Source organism: Hemitrygon akajei, chromosome 31 (assembly GCF_048418815.1).
Source record: "Hemitrygon akajei chromosome 31, sHemAka1.3, whole genome shotgun sequence".
NCBI lineage: Eukaryota > Metazoa > Chordata > Chondrichthyes > Myliobatiformes > Dasyatidae > Hemitrygon > Hemitrygon akajei.
In genome coordinates this window covers 18,940,902-18,955,880 of record NC_133154.1, presented here as the reverse complement: position 1 = coordinate 18,955,880, position 14,979 = coordinate 18,940,902, and the positions used below count along the sequence as shown (strand labels likewise).

At 43.4% G+C, this 14,979-nt stretch overlaps 1 protein-coding gene across 1 annotated transcript in view; it reads left to right on the top strand.

The window, feature by feature from the left end:
- sgsm3 (small G protein signaling modulator 3) overlaps window positions 1-14,979 on the top strand; it is a 115,312-nt gene that overhangs the window by 56,575 nt on the left and 43,758 nt on the right. The window contains exons 12-13 of the mRNA XM_073033464.1: window positions 5,784-5,879; window positions 14,334-14,465. Of these exons, the coding sequence (XP_072889565.1) occupies window positions 5,784-5,879; window positions 14,334-14,465 (228 nt within the window). The remainder of the gene's footprint in view (window positions 1-5,783; window positions 5,880-14,333; window positions 14,466-14,979) is intronic.

The window sequence follows — 14,979 nt, the reverse complement described above, 5'->3', positions numbered from 1 at the left end:
ATCAGGACCCCAGTGTGTGAAAGGGAGTGCGGGAAGTGGGTCCTCAGTGTATTAGAGGGACTGGGGGAAGCGGGGCTCCGGTGTGTGAAAAGGAGTGCAAGAACCGGGCCCCAGTGTGTTAGAGGGACTGTGGGAAATAGTGGTCCTGGTGTGTTAGAGGGACTGTGGGAATCAGGGCCCCGGTGTGTTAGAGGGACTGTGGGAATTGAGGCCCCGGTGTGTTAGAGGGACTGTGGGAATCTGGGCCCAGTGCTGAGGTCAGCAGGAAAAGGGGCCCTGCTGAGTGAAAAGCGCACAGGAATTTGGGCCCGGTGGGTAGTATGGATGCATGACAAACATTACCTGGTGTTCCAGACACCAGACTTCTGGGGTTTCCAAATAATCAGATAGTAAGTTATCAGGCTCTTATTGGATTGTCCAAAACCTGACTATCTCAGATTATTGTTTCATCAATAGTCCCATTCCATCAGGCCAGACATGGAGGTGGAGGCTGGAATTCCAAACATTTTCCACGTCCATGCCCACTGGCAACAAGGTCTAGACAATATTCTGGAAAAGGCAGGTCAGATTTCCACCATGCAATCGACCAACAGGAGAAAGTCGATGCATCTTTACCATTCAATAGCATTACCATCTTCAAGTTTATCATTAGTGCATCATCGTCCTGGGGTTAGCACTGACTGGGAGCTCAACTCAAACCAACCTCATTAATACTATGGCCACAAAGGTTTGGTTATGCTGTGGTGGCTGGTTACCCACCATCCCTATCCAAGCTCTGTAGACCCAATCCCTACCAACCATCAACAAGTTACCTCACAGCCATGCAGGAATACTGTACTGAGAACTGCAGCAACAACATTTTAGTCACCACACCTTTTAAAGAATGGGCCAAGGCGGAGAAACCTGCCTGGGTGGGACGGAGAAGCGAGTACTCTCACGTTAGAAGTATTGAGGTAAACACTTGAATTGCCAAGGTATAGCTGGTTACAGACCAACCACTCATTAATGGGGTTAATATAGACGGGTGCTTAGTCAGAATAGATGTAATGGGCAGAAGGGCCTGTTTTTGTGATGTATGACTGTAACCTGTAAAATCTTTAATTGGGGTTCCCAACTTAAAGGTTCACGGTCCCCTTGCTTAGTGGTATTGATCCATGGCATAAGCAAAGGTTGGGAACCCCTGCTCTACATTGTCCAGGATGCACAGAAATAATTACAGAGGAAAATAGCAAGCAAACCAGAAAAATAGACCATTTTGCAATGTCCCCAAGTGGAGCAAGTGTCCATTATGAGCTGCCTACATTCAGACAGTTGGTTGGAGAGTAATGGAGTGTTTTCGAACAGTGGGGATATTCTTGAATAGTAAGCAGCTTGGAGGAAAGTCTTGTATCCTGGTTTGATTCATTTGAACATTGGGGTAATGGGGCGATGGCTGTGCCAGTGCAAGCACCCACAGAGAAGGTGGAAAGTGAGAAGCTCAGCTATAATGAGCTCTTTTCCACTTAACCAAGTGGCATTGTTGCAGTGGAGAAGATTACACAAGACTCAAATCTCAAACCTGTTCACCATTCAGTATGATAATAGCTAAATTCTTATTCTTTCTTAAGCTCATCAACAGTACCAGCAGCTCACCAGAGTCGTCCGTCCTGGACCAGTCTTTCAAGTTTCCCTTAGATGCAGCCCACCTTCCTCTCCCGGGGATGAGTTCTTTGAGACTTCTGTTGGCATTTCTGTGGGTTTTTACAGGATGAGGTTGTTAGCCCCATGCCCAACATTTCTCCTTTCACAGCCGGGCTTGAACCATCCATGGCAGAGTTCTAGATTCTACTAACTCCATATTGCCCTCAACTCCCCTATATTTCTAAAACTCCCCTCCTTATTAAATATCTGGGTGGTTGAGTGGAGATGCGTCTACTGAAGGAGTGGTGGGACGCTCCTTCCCTCCACTGGCCTGCAGGTCACCTTTGGACAAGGTGTAGCACCTGCTTAGCCCCCCTGATCAGGGTCACGTGAAGCCATGGGAGCAGGTGGTGGATGGTCGTATGAGCAACTGGTGCACATCACAAGTCCTGGTTATGTGATCACTGACGCTGGGCAGACCATCTCTGAAAAGTATTGACAATGGGGCCACCCACCTTGTAAAGACACTGCCCAGAAGAAGGCAATGGAAAACCACTTTTGTAAAATTGGCCAAAAACAATCATGGTCAAGGCATATGACACAGCACATAATGAACAAGTGAACTAAAAATCTCCATTGATATAGCCTTCTCAACCCTCTATGTTCACCACCTTCTTCAAGAAGAAATTCCTCTTTGTCTCATTGTCCTTCCTTTGAGACCCTCCCACCATCTCAATGTCTATCTGTCTTGCTCATTCAGACCTTAAGTTTCAATAAGATATCTTCCTTTTCAAAATAACAAAATATAGAATGGCAGAGCAGACTCACTGGGCCAAATAGTCTAATTCTGCTCCTAATTCCGTCTTATGGTTGTAATAGAGATCTGAATTTTTATGTCATTCATGATAAGTCAACCCTTCCATCTCAGGAATTAGCCCAGGACAGCCACCAGGACAACACAGCCCACTTGATTGACACAACATCAACTGTCTAAACAGTCATTCCCTCTGTCACTGGCACATGGATGCCTCAGTGTGCACCATCTACAACAGGCACTGCTGTTACTCACCCAGATCCTGTCAAACGTATGACTTCTCTCACCAACAAGGAAAAGGGCAGTAGATGGCTGTGAGCCCCACTGCACTCTGTCGTGCAGCATTCTGCTTTGGAAATTTATCACTATTCCTCCATTGTCACTGGTTTAGAATCCTGACAATAACAAAAAGATTACCTTAGCTTAGGGATTTCTGAAGAGTAATTATGTACAGGCAGTAAATTTCAGAGTTTTTGTCAATTTCCAAACCCAAAGAATTTTGAAAGAGAAACCTAAACCACAAAGCCCTAGCGTTGACTTGATGGAGCAAACAGCTTTCTCTAATGCAATTACAATTACAATGTTGTAGTCCTATGCTTAAACAGCATAGGAAGACGTGGAAGACCCCAGTAAGAGATGGTATAAGAAGCAAATGTGTACTTGCAGTATTTAGGCAAGCAAAATTTAGATTGAGCTAAATAGATTAGATTTTGAATGAAATGTGATGTTCAGGATGATTTTCTGCAACAAGATGACCAAAACTAGCAAGAAACAAGTCATCTTAATTTAGTAATGGGCCAGATTTAGCTAACAGTCTTTAAAAGAGTGAACAATTATCTAATACCTATTATAATACGATTGTGTGCAATGGAAGGGAAATTGGAAGGTGATTCTAAGATTTTATATTTGGTTAAAGTTGTCCCTGACATTCTGAGAGTATCTGAGAGTGGATAAAAACAGAGTGTATTGGTGAAGGTAGAAGGATTAACCGTGATGTAGAATATTTTGTACATAGAACATAGAATAGTACAGCACAGGAACCGGCCTTTCAACCCACAATGTTGTGCTGGCTAAAGTAAGTTTTAAAAACCCAAAAACTAATCCCTCCTACCTACACAACATCCATATTTCTCCATCTTCCACACATTCATGTACCTCTCTTAACATTTCTTAAAAGCCTCTAATGTATTTGCCTCTAACACCATACTAAGCAACACATTCCAGGCATCCACCATTCTCTGAGTAAAAAAACTTACCCCTCACATCCCCTTTGAAACTCCCCCCTCTCACCTTTAAATGCATGCCCTCTGGTATTAGACATTTCAACCCTGGGAAACAGATACTCCTTGTCTACTCTGTCTTTGCCTCTCATAATCTTGTAAATCCTCTATCCGATCTCCCCTCAGCCTCCGACGCTCCAGAGAAAACAACCCAAGTTTATCCAGCCTCTCGTGATAGCACGTGCCCTCTAAACCAGGCAGGATCCCGGTAAACTTCTTCTGCACCCTCTCCAAAGCTCAACGTCCTTCCTATAGTGGGGTGACCAGAACTGTATGCAATATTCAAAGTATCCTCAAAGATAAGGGACATTCTAAAGAAAGAGAAAATCTGTACAATATCACAATGGCTAGTGCCAAGAAAGGAACAAAGAACAGTAAAAAAAAAGACAAAAATTGAGTGGAAACAGTGGAAATAAAACTGCATATATAAACAAAGTCAGCACAGTATTTTTTTTACAATTACAGTACTGTGCAATAAGTCTTAGGCACGGGTAAAAAAATTCTGTAAAGCAAAATGCTTTCAAAAGTAATGAAGTGAAAAATTTGTAAATATCAAAAAAATTACTATGAAGAGCAGTAAGCTAAATCAAATCAACATTTGGTGTGACCGCCCTTCAAAACTGTATCAATTCTCATAGGTACACTGTTGTGAAGTTTCGTAAGAAAATCAGCTGGTAGATTTTTCCAAGCATCTTGGAGAATTTGCCACAGTTCTTCTGCAAACTTTGGCTGTCTCGCTTGCTCCTGTCTCTCCAGGTAATCCCAGACAGCCCCGATGATGTTGCAGTCAGGGCTCTGTGGAGGCCACACCATCTGAAACCATATAAAAAATCTAGGGTACCTAAGACTTTTGCTCTGTACTGTAAGAGAAAATTAAGGCTGAAGGAGAAATATGACCTATTTTGAAACAAATAATGGTGATTTTGTAAATTGCTGGACATATTGAATTGTTACTTTGGGTCAGTATTTACAATTGAGAGAAAGAACAGTCTCTGGCCATCCCAAGAAATCTCCTACTAAATGGAACACAGGAACTTGCCAAAATTACTGAGTGCAAAATACTTTCAGGAAATCACAAGTCCAGAATTAAAGATAGAGTGATAGATTGAGAATGTTTACATGATTAGGGAGAGCCCGGATGAAATGTAATAGCATCACGCAGAGCAAGGAGAGGGAAATGTAAATGAATGTAAAAGGTGTTTTATAAAGCAGTTCACTAGAGACATAACTAAATTTGTAGCTTTTGGAATTGAAGTAAAATATTGAGTTAGTTAAAAAAACTTGTTAGATATTGAGCAAGTTTCAGTGACTACATCATTCCTCATGACTATTTGGTCTAAGTAGTGAGAATAGATCTAGCTCCATCTACCATACCTGGTTACCTTTACAATTTGCATTGTTTTACAAACATGAGTGTTACTCCAGACTCAAAAGCCTCCACAGCTCAGGAAATTTCTCCAAATTATTCTATACTGCTATTGCTTGCATGGTGGGGCGGGGTTGTGATGCAAGTGGGGGGAGGGCCGATGTTTCTACTTGTGCTGGGAGGGGGAAGAGGAGCTTTGGGGTTCTGAGTTACTGTCTTTCATTCTTTGGGGTTTCTTGTTTTGCGGGTGTCTCTGTGAAGAGTAAGAATTTCAGGACATATTCTCTGATATTAAATTGAACGATTTGATTTGAGCCAGTTATACTGCAGGTCAAATGCGGAGCATTCCTGGGCGTGTCAGCTCAGCCAGGATGTTTGCACAGCATTGTTTGATAAAGGTGTGTGTTAATGTTGGACGTCTTATCTTTTTAATTATTTTGTGTAAGGCTAGATACACCAAGTCACGTGAGTGCCCGCCGTGCTGTTTGAAGTTGCTCAGGGAGTTTATCAGTATTCTGAACATTACTCCTCTCTGAAGATACATTAAAACTCACCAGATGGTCATTCGTACAGTTCTCATTCCTTTGCTTTTGCTGTATAGAGTTACTCACATCTGAAATGCAGCCACACCTGTACCTGGTGAGATGCCTGGAGTAGGTACTAAAGTGCTTCATAAATTAAAATTCATTGCTCTCTTTTTTAGGAAGAGGAACTCATCCAGTCAGAAAATTCAGCTTCCATCTTCAACACGTTGTCAGACATTCCATCGCAGATCGAAGATGCCGATTCTCTCATAAAGGTCCAGTGCCGTTCAAAACTTATCACCAAGTCCAGACAAGGTGGCTCAGGCCAGCAAGCCTACTTTTGGGCTTGCTAAGTACAGTGGTGCTAAAAAGTTTGTGAAACCTGTAGAACTTTCTCTATTTCTGCATAAATATGACCTAGAGTGTGATAAGATCTTCACACAAGTCCATAAAACTAGATAAAGAGGACCCAATTAAATAAATAACAAGCAGCAGCAGACGCATCGATTCTCCCCCCACATGCAAGCAATAGCAAACAGCAGTATGGGATACTTTAGAGAAGTTACCCAAGCTATGGAGACGTTTGAATCTAGAGTATTACTCAGGTTTGTAAAACAATACTGCAGGGTTCACAAACTCTCTAGCACCACTGCATTTATTGGGTAATGGACCAGAAACGTCGACAGTGCTTCTCCTTATAGATGCTGCCTGGCCTGCTGTGTTCCACCAGCATTTTGTGTGTGTTGCGTGATGGAGGAGTCAGCTTGTGCTCTGGTATTGTTGTTTCACGGCCAGGCAGCAATTGGCAGCTGAGAAAAAAGTGATGAACAGCCGGTCAACGATAAACTACCGATAATATACTTTGTAGTGAGCTCCTAATAATTAACAAATGACCTCCACAGCCTTGTCGTACAGTTTGGAGGCTTGCGTGCCTCAATGACCTGAAGAGCGATGTTGGCTGGAGTCAGGGCCTTGTGCTTTGGCTCTAGGTAGGGTCACCCATGCCAAATGGGTCAAAGTGTAGAGACCAGACTAAGAGTGGTCCACTGGTCCTCCAGGTTTGGGGGTTCAGCTCAGGGTTGACAACCCTAACTGGTTAAAAAGATTTGTTAAGGAAAGAGCAATCAAGAATCCCTCCACACATGTGTACAACGGTATGGACGGACAATTGGAGGACCTTCACTGCTGCCCTGAACGCTGGCGACGTAATGGGCAAATGAATGAATCAATTAACAAATGTGATGAGAGGTGGTTCAGTGACAAATAGCCAGTTGCAGAGCGAGTGATAGTTCAGAAATAATTAACTCAAGCACTGTGTGTGACGGGGGAGTTGGTTACAAGTGAAGGACCAACAATATATTCCATTAAAATAATACCTCTGTATCGGAACAGTGTTCATAAAAGAAGACACCAAAGCAGGATGAGGGAAGGATTACTTGTTTATGACAGCTGAGAAGGAAGTGGTTCGGTTGTTTGGGTTAATCCCGGGATGTGCACAGACCACATCGAGCCCGCTTGAGATTTCTTTGCAGCGTGACCAGAGACTCCAGTGCAGCCGCAAGGGCTGAGTAGATGGGTAACGCACAGAAAATAATAAGTATTCCGGTTTGGGTGCTGTTGGGGATGGGACAATCTACCAGGGGGAAGCCACACTGACCAGGTCTCTGGCACTGAGGCTCAGAAGGGAAGGGGGGAGAAGTGGAGTGAAGTAGTGATAGGAGGTTCTGTAATTAGAGGAGCAGAAAGCAGATTCTGTGGATGTGGAAGAGACCCCCAGATAGATAGATACTTTATTCATCCCTATGGGGAAATTCAACATTTTTTCCAATGTCCCATACACTTATTGTAGCAAAACTAATTACATACAATACTTAACTCAGTAAAAATATGATATGCATCTAAAATCACTCTCTCAAAAAGCATTAATAATAGCTTTTAAAAAGTTCTTAAGTAGTTTACTTAAATACATTGAGTCCTAACCCCGGCACTTTAACATATCTTACTCAATGGCATTGGGGAGTATTGATCTCTTCATCCTGTCTGAGGAGCATTGCATCGATAGCAACATAGATGATATGTTGTTTCCCAAGGCCAGGGTCAGAGATGCCTCGGATCGAGTCCACTGCATTCTAAACGGAGAGGGTGAACAGCAGGAAGTCGTGGTACATATTGGTAGGGAAAGGGAGGAGGTCCTGAAGAGTGAATATAGGGAGTTAAGCCGAAAGCTGAAAAGCAGGACCTGTAGGGTAGTAGTCTCTGGATTACTGCCTGTGCCATATGCCAGTGAGGGTAAGAATAGGATGATTTGGCAGACGAATGCATGGCTGAAGAATTGGGGCAGGGGGAGGGTTTAAGATTCCTGGATCATTGAAATCTCTTCTGAGGAAGAGATCACCTGTACAAAAAGTACGTGTTACACCTGAACCCGAGGGGTACCAATAACCTTGGGGGCAGATTTGCTAGAGTTTTTGGGAGGAGTTTAAACTAATTTGGCAGGAGGGTGGGAACCAGAGTGATGGGGCTGTGGATGAGGCAGTTGGCGGGCAAGCAGATGCAGTGTGTAGTGAGACTGTGAGGAAGCACAGGCAGATGAGAGGGCAAAATTGCAGTCAGTGGGATGAGTTAAAGTGTAACCAGGAGCCAAAATCAAAAGGGTGGTGAATACAGGACTGAACGGGTTATATTTGCATGCAGTATACGGAATAAGGCAAATAATCAGTTAGAGGTTGGCAGGTATGACATTGTGGCTGAAAGAAGATCATAGTTGGAAGCTTAACGTTGTATCGAAAGGACAGGCAAGTAGGCAGAGGGGCTGACTCTGTTGTAAAAAATGAAATCAAATCCTTAGAAAGAGGTGACATAGGATTAGAAGATGTAGAATCTTTGTGGGTAGAGTTAAGAAACTGCAAGAGTAAAAAGACCCTATTACACAGGCCTTCGAACAATAGCTAGGATGTGGCTACAAATTAAAATGGGAGATAGAGAAGGCAGTTTACAAGGGCAATGTTGCGATTATCATGGGGGGATTTCAGTGCAGGTAGATTGGGAAAATTAGGTTGGCGCTGAATCCTAAGTCAGGGAATTTGTAGAATGCCTATGAGATGGCTCTTTAGAGGAGCTTGTGTTTGAGCCCACTAAGGAAAGCAGCAATTCTGGATTGGGTGTTATGAAATGGTCATGGAGCTTAAGGTAAAGGAACCCTTAGGAAGCAGTGATCATAATATGATAGAATTCATCCTGCATTTTGAGATGGAGAAGCTACAATTGGATGTATCAGTATTACAGTGGAGTAAAGGGAATTACAGAGGCATGAGAGAGGAGCTGGCCAAAGTTGATTTGAAGGGAACACCTGCAGGGATGATGGCTGAACAGATGGCTGGTGTTTCTGGAGGAAATTCAGAAGGCACAGGAAAGATACATCCCAAAGATGAAGAAGTATTCCATAGGAACAATGAGGCAACCGTGGCTAACAAGGAAGTCAAAGACAGCATACAAGCAAAAGAGAAGGTATATAATATAGCAAAAAACAGAGGGAAGGGAGAGGATTGAGAAGTTTTTCCTAAACAACAGAAGGCAACTAAAAAAGCCATTAGGAGAGAAAAGATGAATTATGAAGGTAAGCTAGCTAATAATATAAAAAAGTTTTTCCAGATATATAAAGAGTAAAAGAGACGAGAATGGATATCGAACTGCTGGAAAATGATGCTAGAGAGGTAGTAATGGGAGACAAAGAAGTGGCAGACAAACTGAATACACAAATTCACTGTGGAAGGCACCAGTAGAATGCCAAAAATGTGAGAGTATCAGGGGCAGTGAGTGTTGTTGCTATTACTGAGGAGAAGGTGCTTAGGAAGCTGAAAGGTCTGAAGGTAGTTAAGTCACCTGGACCAGATGGACTACACCCCAGGGTTCTGGAGGCATTGGTAATGATCTTTCAAGAATCACTAGATTCTGGAATGGTTCCCAAGGACTGGAAAATTGTCACTCCGTTCTTTAAGAAGGGAAGGAAGCAGAAGAAAAATTATTGATCAGTTAGCCTGACTTCGGTGGTTGGAAAGATGTTAGAGTCTTTTATTAAGGAATAAGGTTTTGGAGTACGTTGGACGTCAAAGTTAGCATGGTTTTCTAAAGGGGAAATCTTGCCTGACAAACCTGTTGGAATTCGTTAACGAAATAATAGGCAGAATAGACAAAGGGAAGTCAGTGGGTGTTGTTTATTTGGATTTTCAGAAGGCGTTTCACAAAGTGCCGCTCATTAGGCTGCTTAACAAGATAAGAGACATAGTGTTACAGAAAAAATCAGTAATAGCATGGATAGAGATTGGTTGGCAAGAGGCAGAGAGTGGGAATAAAGGGAGCCAAATGACTTAGACAGATTGGGGAAATAGGCAAAGAAGTGGCAGATGGCGTATAGTGTTGGGAAGTGCATGGCCGTGCACTTTGGCAGAAAGATTAAAGGTGTGGACTATTTTCTAAATGGGGAGAATATTCAAAAATCAGAGAGTCACAGGGACTTGGGAGTACTCATGTAGGATTCCCTAAAGGTTAACTTGCAAGTTAAGTTGGTGGTGAGGAAGTCAAATGCAGTATTAATATTAATTTTGAGAAGACTAGAATACAAGAGCAAGGATGTAATTCTGAGGCTTTAAAAGACATTAGTCAGACCGCACTTGGAGTATTGTGAGCAGTTTTGGGCTCCTTATCTAAGAAATGATGTTCTGACATTGGAGAGGGTCCAGAGGAGGTTCACGAGAGCTATCCCAGGAATAAAAGGCTTAACATCTGAGGAGCATTTGATGGCTTTGGGTCCTCACTCGTTGGAGTTTAGAAGAATGAAGGGGGAATCTCATTGAAACCAATTGAATATTGAAAGGCCTAGACTGAGTGGATGTGGAGAGAATGTTTCCTGTAGTGGGGGAGTCTGAGACCAGAGGGCACAGCCTCAGAACTGAGGAAAATCTATTTAGAACAGAGATGAAGGAACAATTTCTTTGGTGAATCTGTGGAATTCATTGCAACAGATCGCTGTGCAGGCCAATTCACAGGGTATATTTAAAGCAGAGGTTAATAGGTTATTGATTAATCAGTGCATCAGAGGTTTTGGGGGAAGACAGGAGAATGGGGTCGAGAGGGATAATAAATTAGCCATGATAGAATGATGGAACAGACTTGATGGCCCAGATGACCTAATTCTGCTCTTATGTCTAAAGATCTAAAGTGGTGAATCCTCCAAGAGGATCACAACCTTGTCGAAGGGTTTGGAGGCTTGCGTGCCTCAATGACCCAGAGAGCCATGTTGGCTGGAGTCAGGGCCTTGTAGGGTCACAAATGCCCACAGATCAAAGGGTAGAGGGCAGACTAAGATTGGTCCACCAATTGGGGGTTCAGCTCAGGGCTACCAACCCTGACTGGACAAAAAACAGTTGTTATGGAAACGGCATTGAGAAAACTTTATTGCTGCCCTAAGCACCACTGGCATAATGGGCAGTGAGTAAGTATGTGGAGAATAATGAAGTAGAAAGAACGTAATGCATCACAAACAGCACGAGTATAGGCAGGGAAAGCATGCCTGGAACAGAGGTATCGAAAACCAGAGAGCATAGGGGTTCCCAACCTTTTTTATGCCATGGACCCCCTACCGTTAACCGAGGAGTCCGTGGACCCCAGGTAGGGAACCCATGGTTTAGAGGTATCAGCTTTAGAAGGAATATAAGGAGTTGTTTCACCCAGAGGACGGTTGGAATCTGGAATGCACCACCTGAGAAGGTGGTGAAGGCAGAGACTCTCACAATATCTGAACCAGCACTTGAGTGGCCGAAGTTTAAAAGGCTACAAACAAAGTCCTGGTATATGGGATTGAAATAGAAGTGCACTCGATGGTCAGCATGGAGAGAGTGGGCTGAAGGGCCTCTTTCTGTGCTGAATGATTTTATGATAATTACCCTATAATACTGGAGGAGACCTCAATCAGTAGCAGGTAACAAAGGACTGGGTTACACTGGAGAAAGTCAGCAAGAATTAACAATAAAACGCTGCAAGTGACAGAAAATTCAGTCATGGACATTTGAAGCTTAATGCGTTATGTATAGGTTAAAGAAAGGAATTTGTGCTTCGGGTCAGAACATGTAGCTGAGGTTCTACATAAGTGTGTTGCATCAGTATTTACCGAAGAAAAGGATTTGAAAGAATGTGAAAACAAAGTAAGACATGCTAATGTGCTGGGACATTTTGAATTAAGAAGCAGGGAGTGTTGTGTCTTTTGAAAAGCATGGAGGTGGATAAATCCCCAGGGCCTAATGGCATATACCGCAGAATATTGAAAGAAGCAAGTGGGGAGGTTGCTGGGGCTTTGACAAAGATCTTTTTGTGTCCTCACGCAATAGGCAAGGTCCCAGAGGACTGAAGAGTAACAAACATTATGCCTTTGCTCAAGAAGGCAAATTGGGATAATCCAGGTAATTATAGGCCAGTGAGCCTCCTGTCAGTGGCAGGGAAGTCATACAAAGATCCACGGGATCCAGGGTGAATTGCAAGTTAGAACTCCGAACCAGCTTTCCCATAGAAGACAGAGAGGACAGGTGGCAGGCTGCTATGAAGTCCGTATTTGTGACATATAACCATGACTTGGATGAAAATATAGATAGGTGGATCAGCAAGTTTGTGAATGACACTAATATTGCTGGGATTGTGAACAGTGTAAAGGACTATTAAAGAATTGAGTGGGATACAGGTCATGTACAGATAGGGGCAAGACAAGTGTCAGAACATAATTTTCAGTGGTTCACTCATTGATTATTTAAAGCTCTGTATGATTCAGGAGTATAAAAATACATAAATTACAATATAATCATCAACTATTAAGGACAGGGTGAATCAGTAATAGACTGCTTAGAGCACATGTTTTGCACATGTAGGAAGAACTAAATAATTAAAACAAGGGAGAAGTAGATCATTAATAAATAACTTGAACCTTTTATATAGAATTAATGTTGCTGTAAAGTACATTATTGTGAATATGGAGAGGAAGACCAGTAAAATGCTAACTTGAAACAGTCATTAGACAGAAGGAAGCTGATAATAAAGTCAAAGTTGAGTTTAAGTCAAGTACACGTTGAAGTCAAAGTAAATTTATCATGAAAGTACGTATATGTCACCACATACAGCCCTGAGATTCATTTTCTTGTGGGCATGCTCAATAGATCCGTAATAGAATAATAACCATAACAGAATTGATAAAAGACCACACCAATTTGGGCGTTCAACCAGTGTGCTAAAGTCAAGAGACCGTGCACAAGAAAAACTTAACTTGGAGCAGCATCACAAGATAAACAAATTGTGGATAGCTTTTATCAAAAAAAGAACACAGAACAAAGAAACAAGTCCATTGTAGTGCAAGGTGATAAAGGAGAACTAAATCTGTCATTGATTTGTCAGTAGTTTGAAGTCCCTTACTTAAAGAAAAGATGTAATGTTGGGATTTTATAAGGCACTGTCGAGGCCTTGCTTGGGGTATTGTGAGCAGTTTTGGGCCCCATATCTCAGAAAGGATGTGCTGAAATTGGAAAGGGTTCAAAGGAGGTTCACAAGAATGAAAGGTTTGCCTTATGAGGAGCTCCAGGCCTTTACTTGTTGGAATTAATAAGAATTTGGAGGAATTTCTTTAGCCAGAGGTTGGTGGAATTCCTTGCCACAGGCTGCTGTGGATGCTAAGTCGCTGGGTATACTCAAGACAGAGGTTGATAGGTTCTTGATTAGTCAGGGCGTGAAATGTTACAGAGAGAGGGCAGGAGATTGGGGTTGAGAGGGAAATGGATCAGCCATGATGAAATGAGTAGACTTGATGGGCCAAATGGCCTGATTCAGCACAAATGTCTTATGGTCTAGGATCTCTTAAAGCACAGCGTGTTACGCAGGTGGAAGGAAGTTGTCGATTTCTCATCACCTTGATGGTTAAGTAAGTCTAGATCTGTATTCAGTGTAGTTCTCCAAATGTGATAAATCACTGGAACACTTGGGTAACGTGAGCCAGTCACCTGGTAGCTATTTCATTCATATGAATGGTTAATTTGGCTTTAGAGAATGTTCAAGCAGACTCGGAAATGTTTGGGAACTTCCAGATGGAAAAAGTCAGTTTATTCAGCAGCAACAACCTCATTGTGGTCACCCTAGTTTGCACAGAACCTCTCCAGCGATGGTTATCACCACTGATAGGGTCCTTGACCTGTGAGTAAGCGTGGTGGCGGGTGACAAGTTTGACATATTGAGTGGAGGAAGTCTACACTCACTGGAAGTTTAGAAGAAGGAGAAGTTGTCTTGCAGAAACGGGCCAGATTCCAAGAGTGCCAATGAGAAGGTGCTTCTTCGAGATTGAACAAGGGGTGTGGTTTCAGAATTAGGGGCTACCCATTTAAACTGGGCTGACAATTTGTGCCTGTCACATAATGTCCATTTAAGGCTGTGATAAATGGTTATTCCATGTTGTTGTAGGGAATGGACAGGAAGGTAGAGCTGAGACCCAGATCACATCAGCAGTGGCCTCGTCAACCATGGGAGCAGGCTGGAGGAGTTGGGGGTGAAGCCCACTCCCTACTCCCCACTGTCAACTGTCTGTGTGCTTTACCCTCTCTATAGCCCAGTCCAAACCATTTTAAACATGACCTGAGATTATTTTGTCAGCTGGCCTCCCGCTTGCAGATTTGTGCATTAAACAACTGATGATTTCTCTTCAGGAGTCGATGAAGATCGCTGGGTCACTGACAGATGGGGTGATTGAAGCGCAGAGGAGCAAACATCTGGCCTATTTGATAGCAGAGCAGGGCCAGCTGAACAACTCCCAGTCGCCACTGCCAAACTTTAACAAGGTGAGTGACCAGGCAGGGCTTTCTGTCCGGGACGCTGGTGGTGTAAAGGGTGTGATGGTCTTTCCGCGAGAGGATGAGGGTAAAACAGTCCTGTGCCTCGTGTGAGCAAGCTCTGGTGTGAGAGGTCAGGGGGACTGAGGGAGCCCAAGCAACATGCAGGTATGGGGTGGAGATAACGGCGGGGGGGGGGGGGGGGTGTCAGAGTCATAGAAGGGACAGGGAGTAATTGTGGCACAAGGGGTGGAGGGGGAGGGAGGCTGGACACACTGCAAGGGCTGTGTAGGCGGGCAAGCAATGGAGGGCATACTGATGTGGGATCAGCAGTAAAGGTGCAGGAGCTGGGAATGGGTGGGTGCAGGGGAAGTGATTTGGGAGTAAGGGGTCCGTGGCTTTTGAGGGACTGGGTCCGGAAATGCTCGCGTTAGTGCGGCTGCGCTCTGTGAAGACTGGCCGAGTGTGGTCTGTAAACTGGGTACTAGCCTCGGTTCGGAGCGAGGTAGTGTTTGTGTTGATG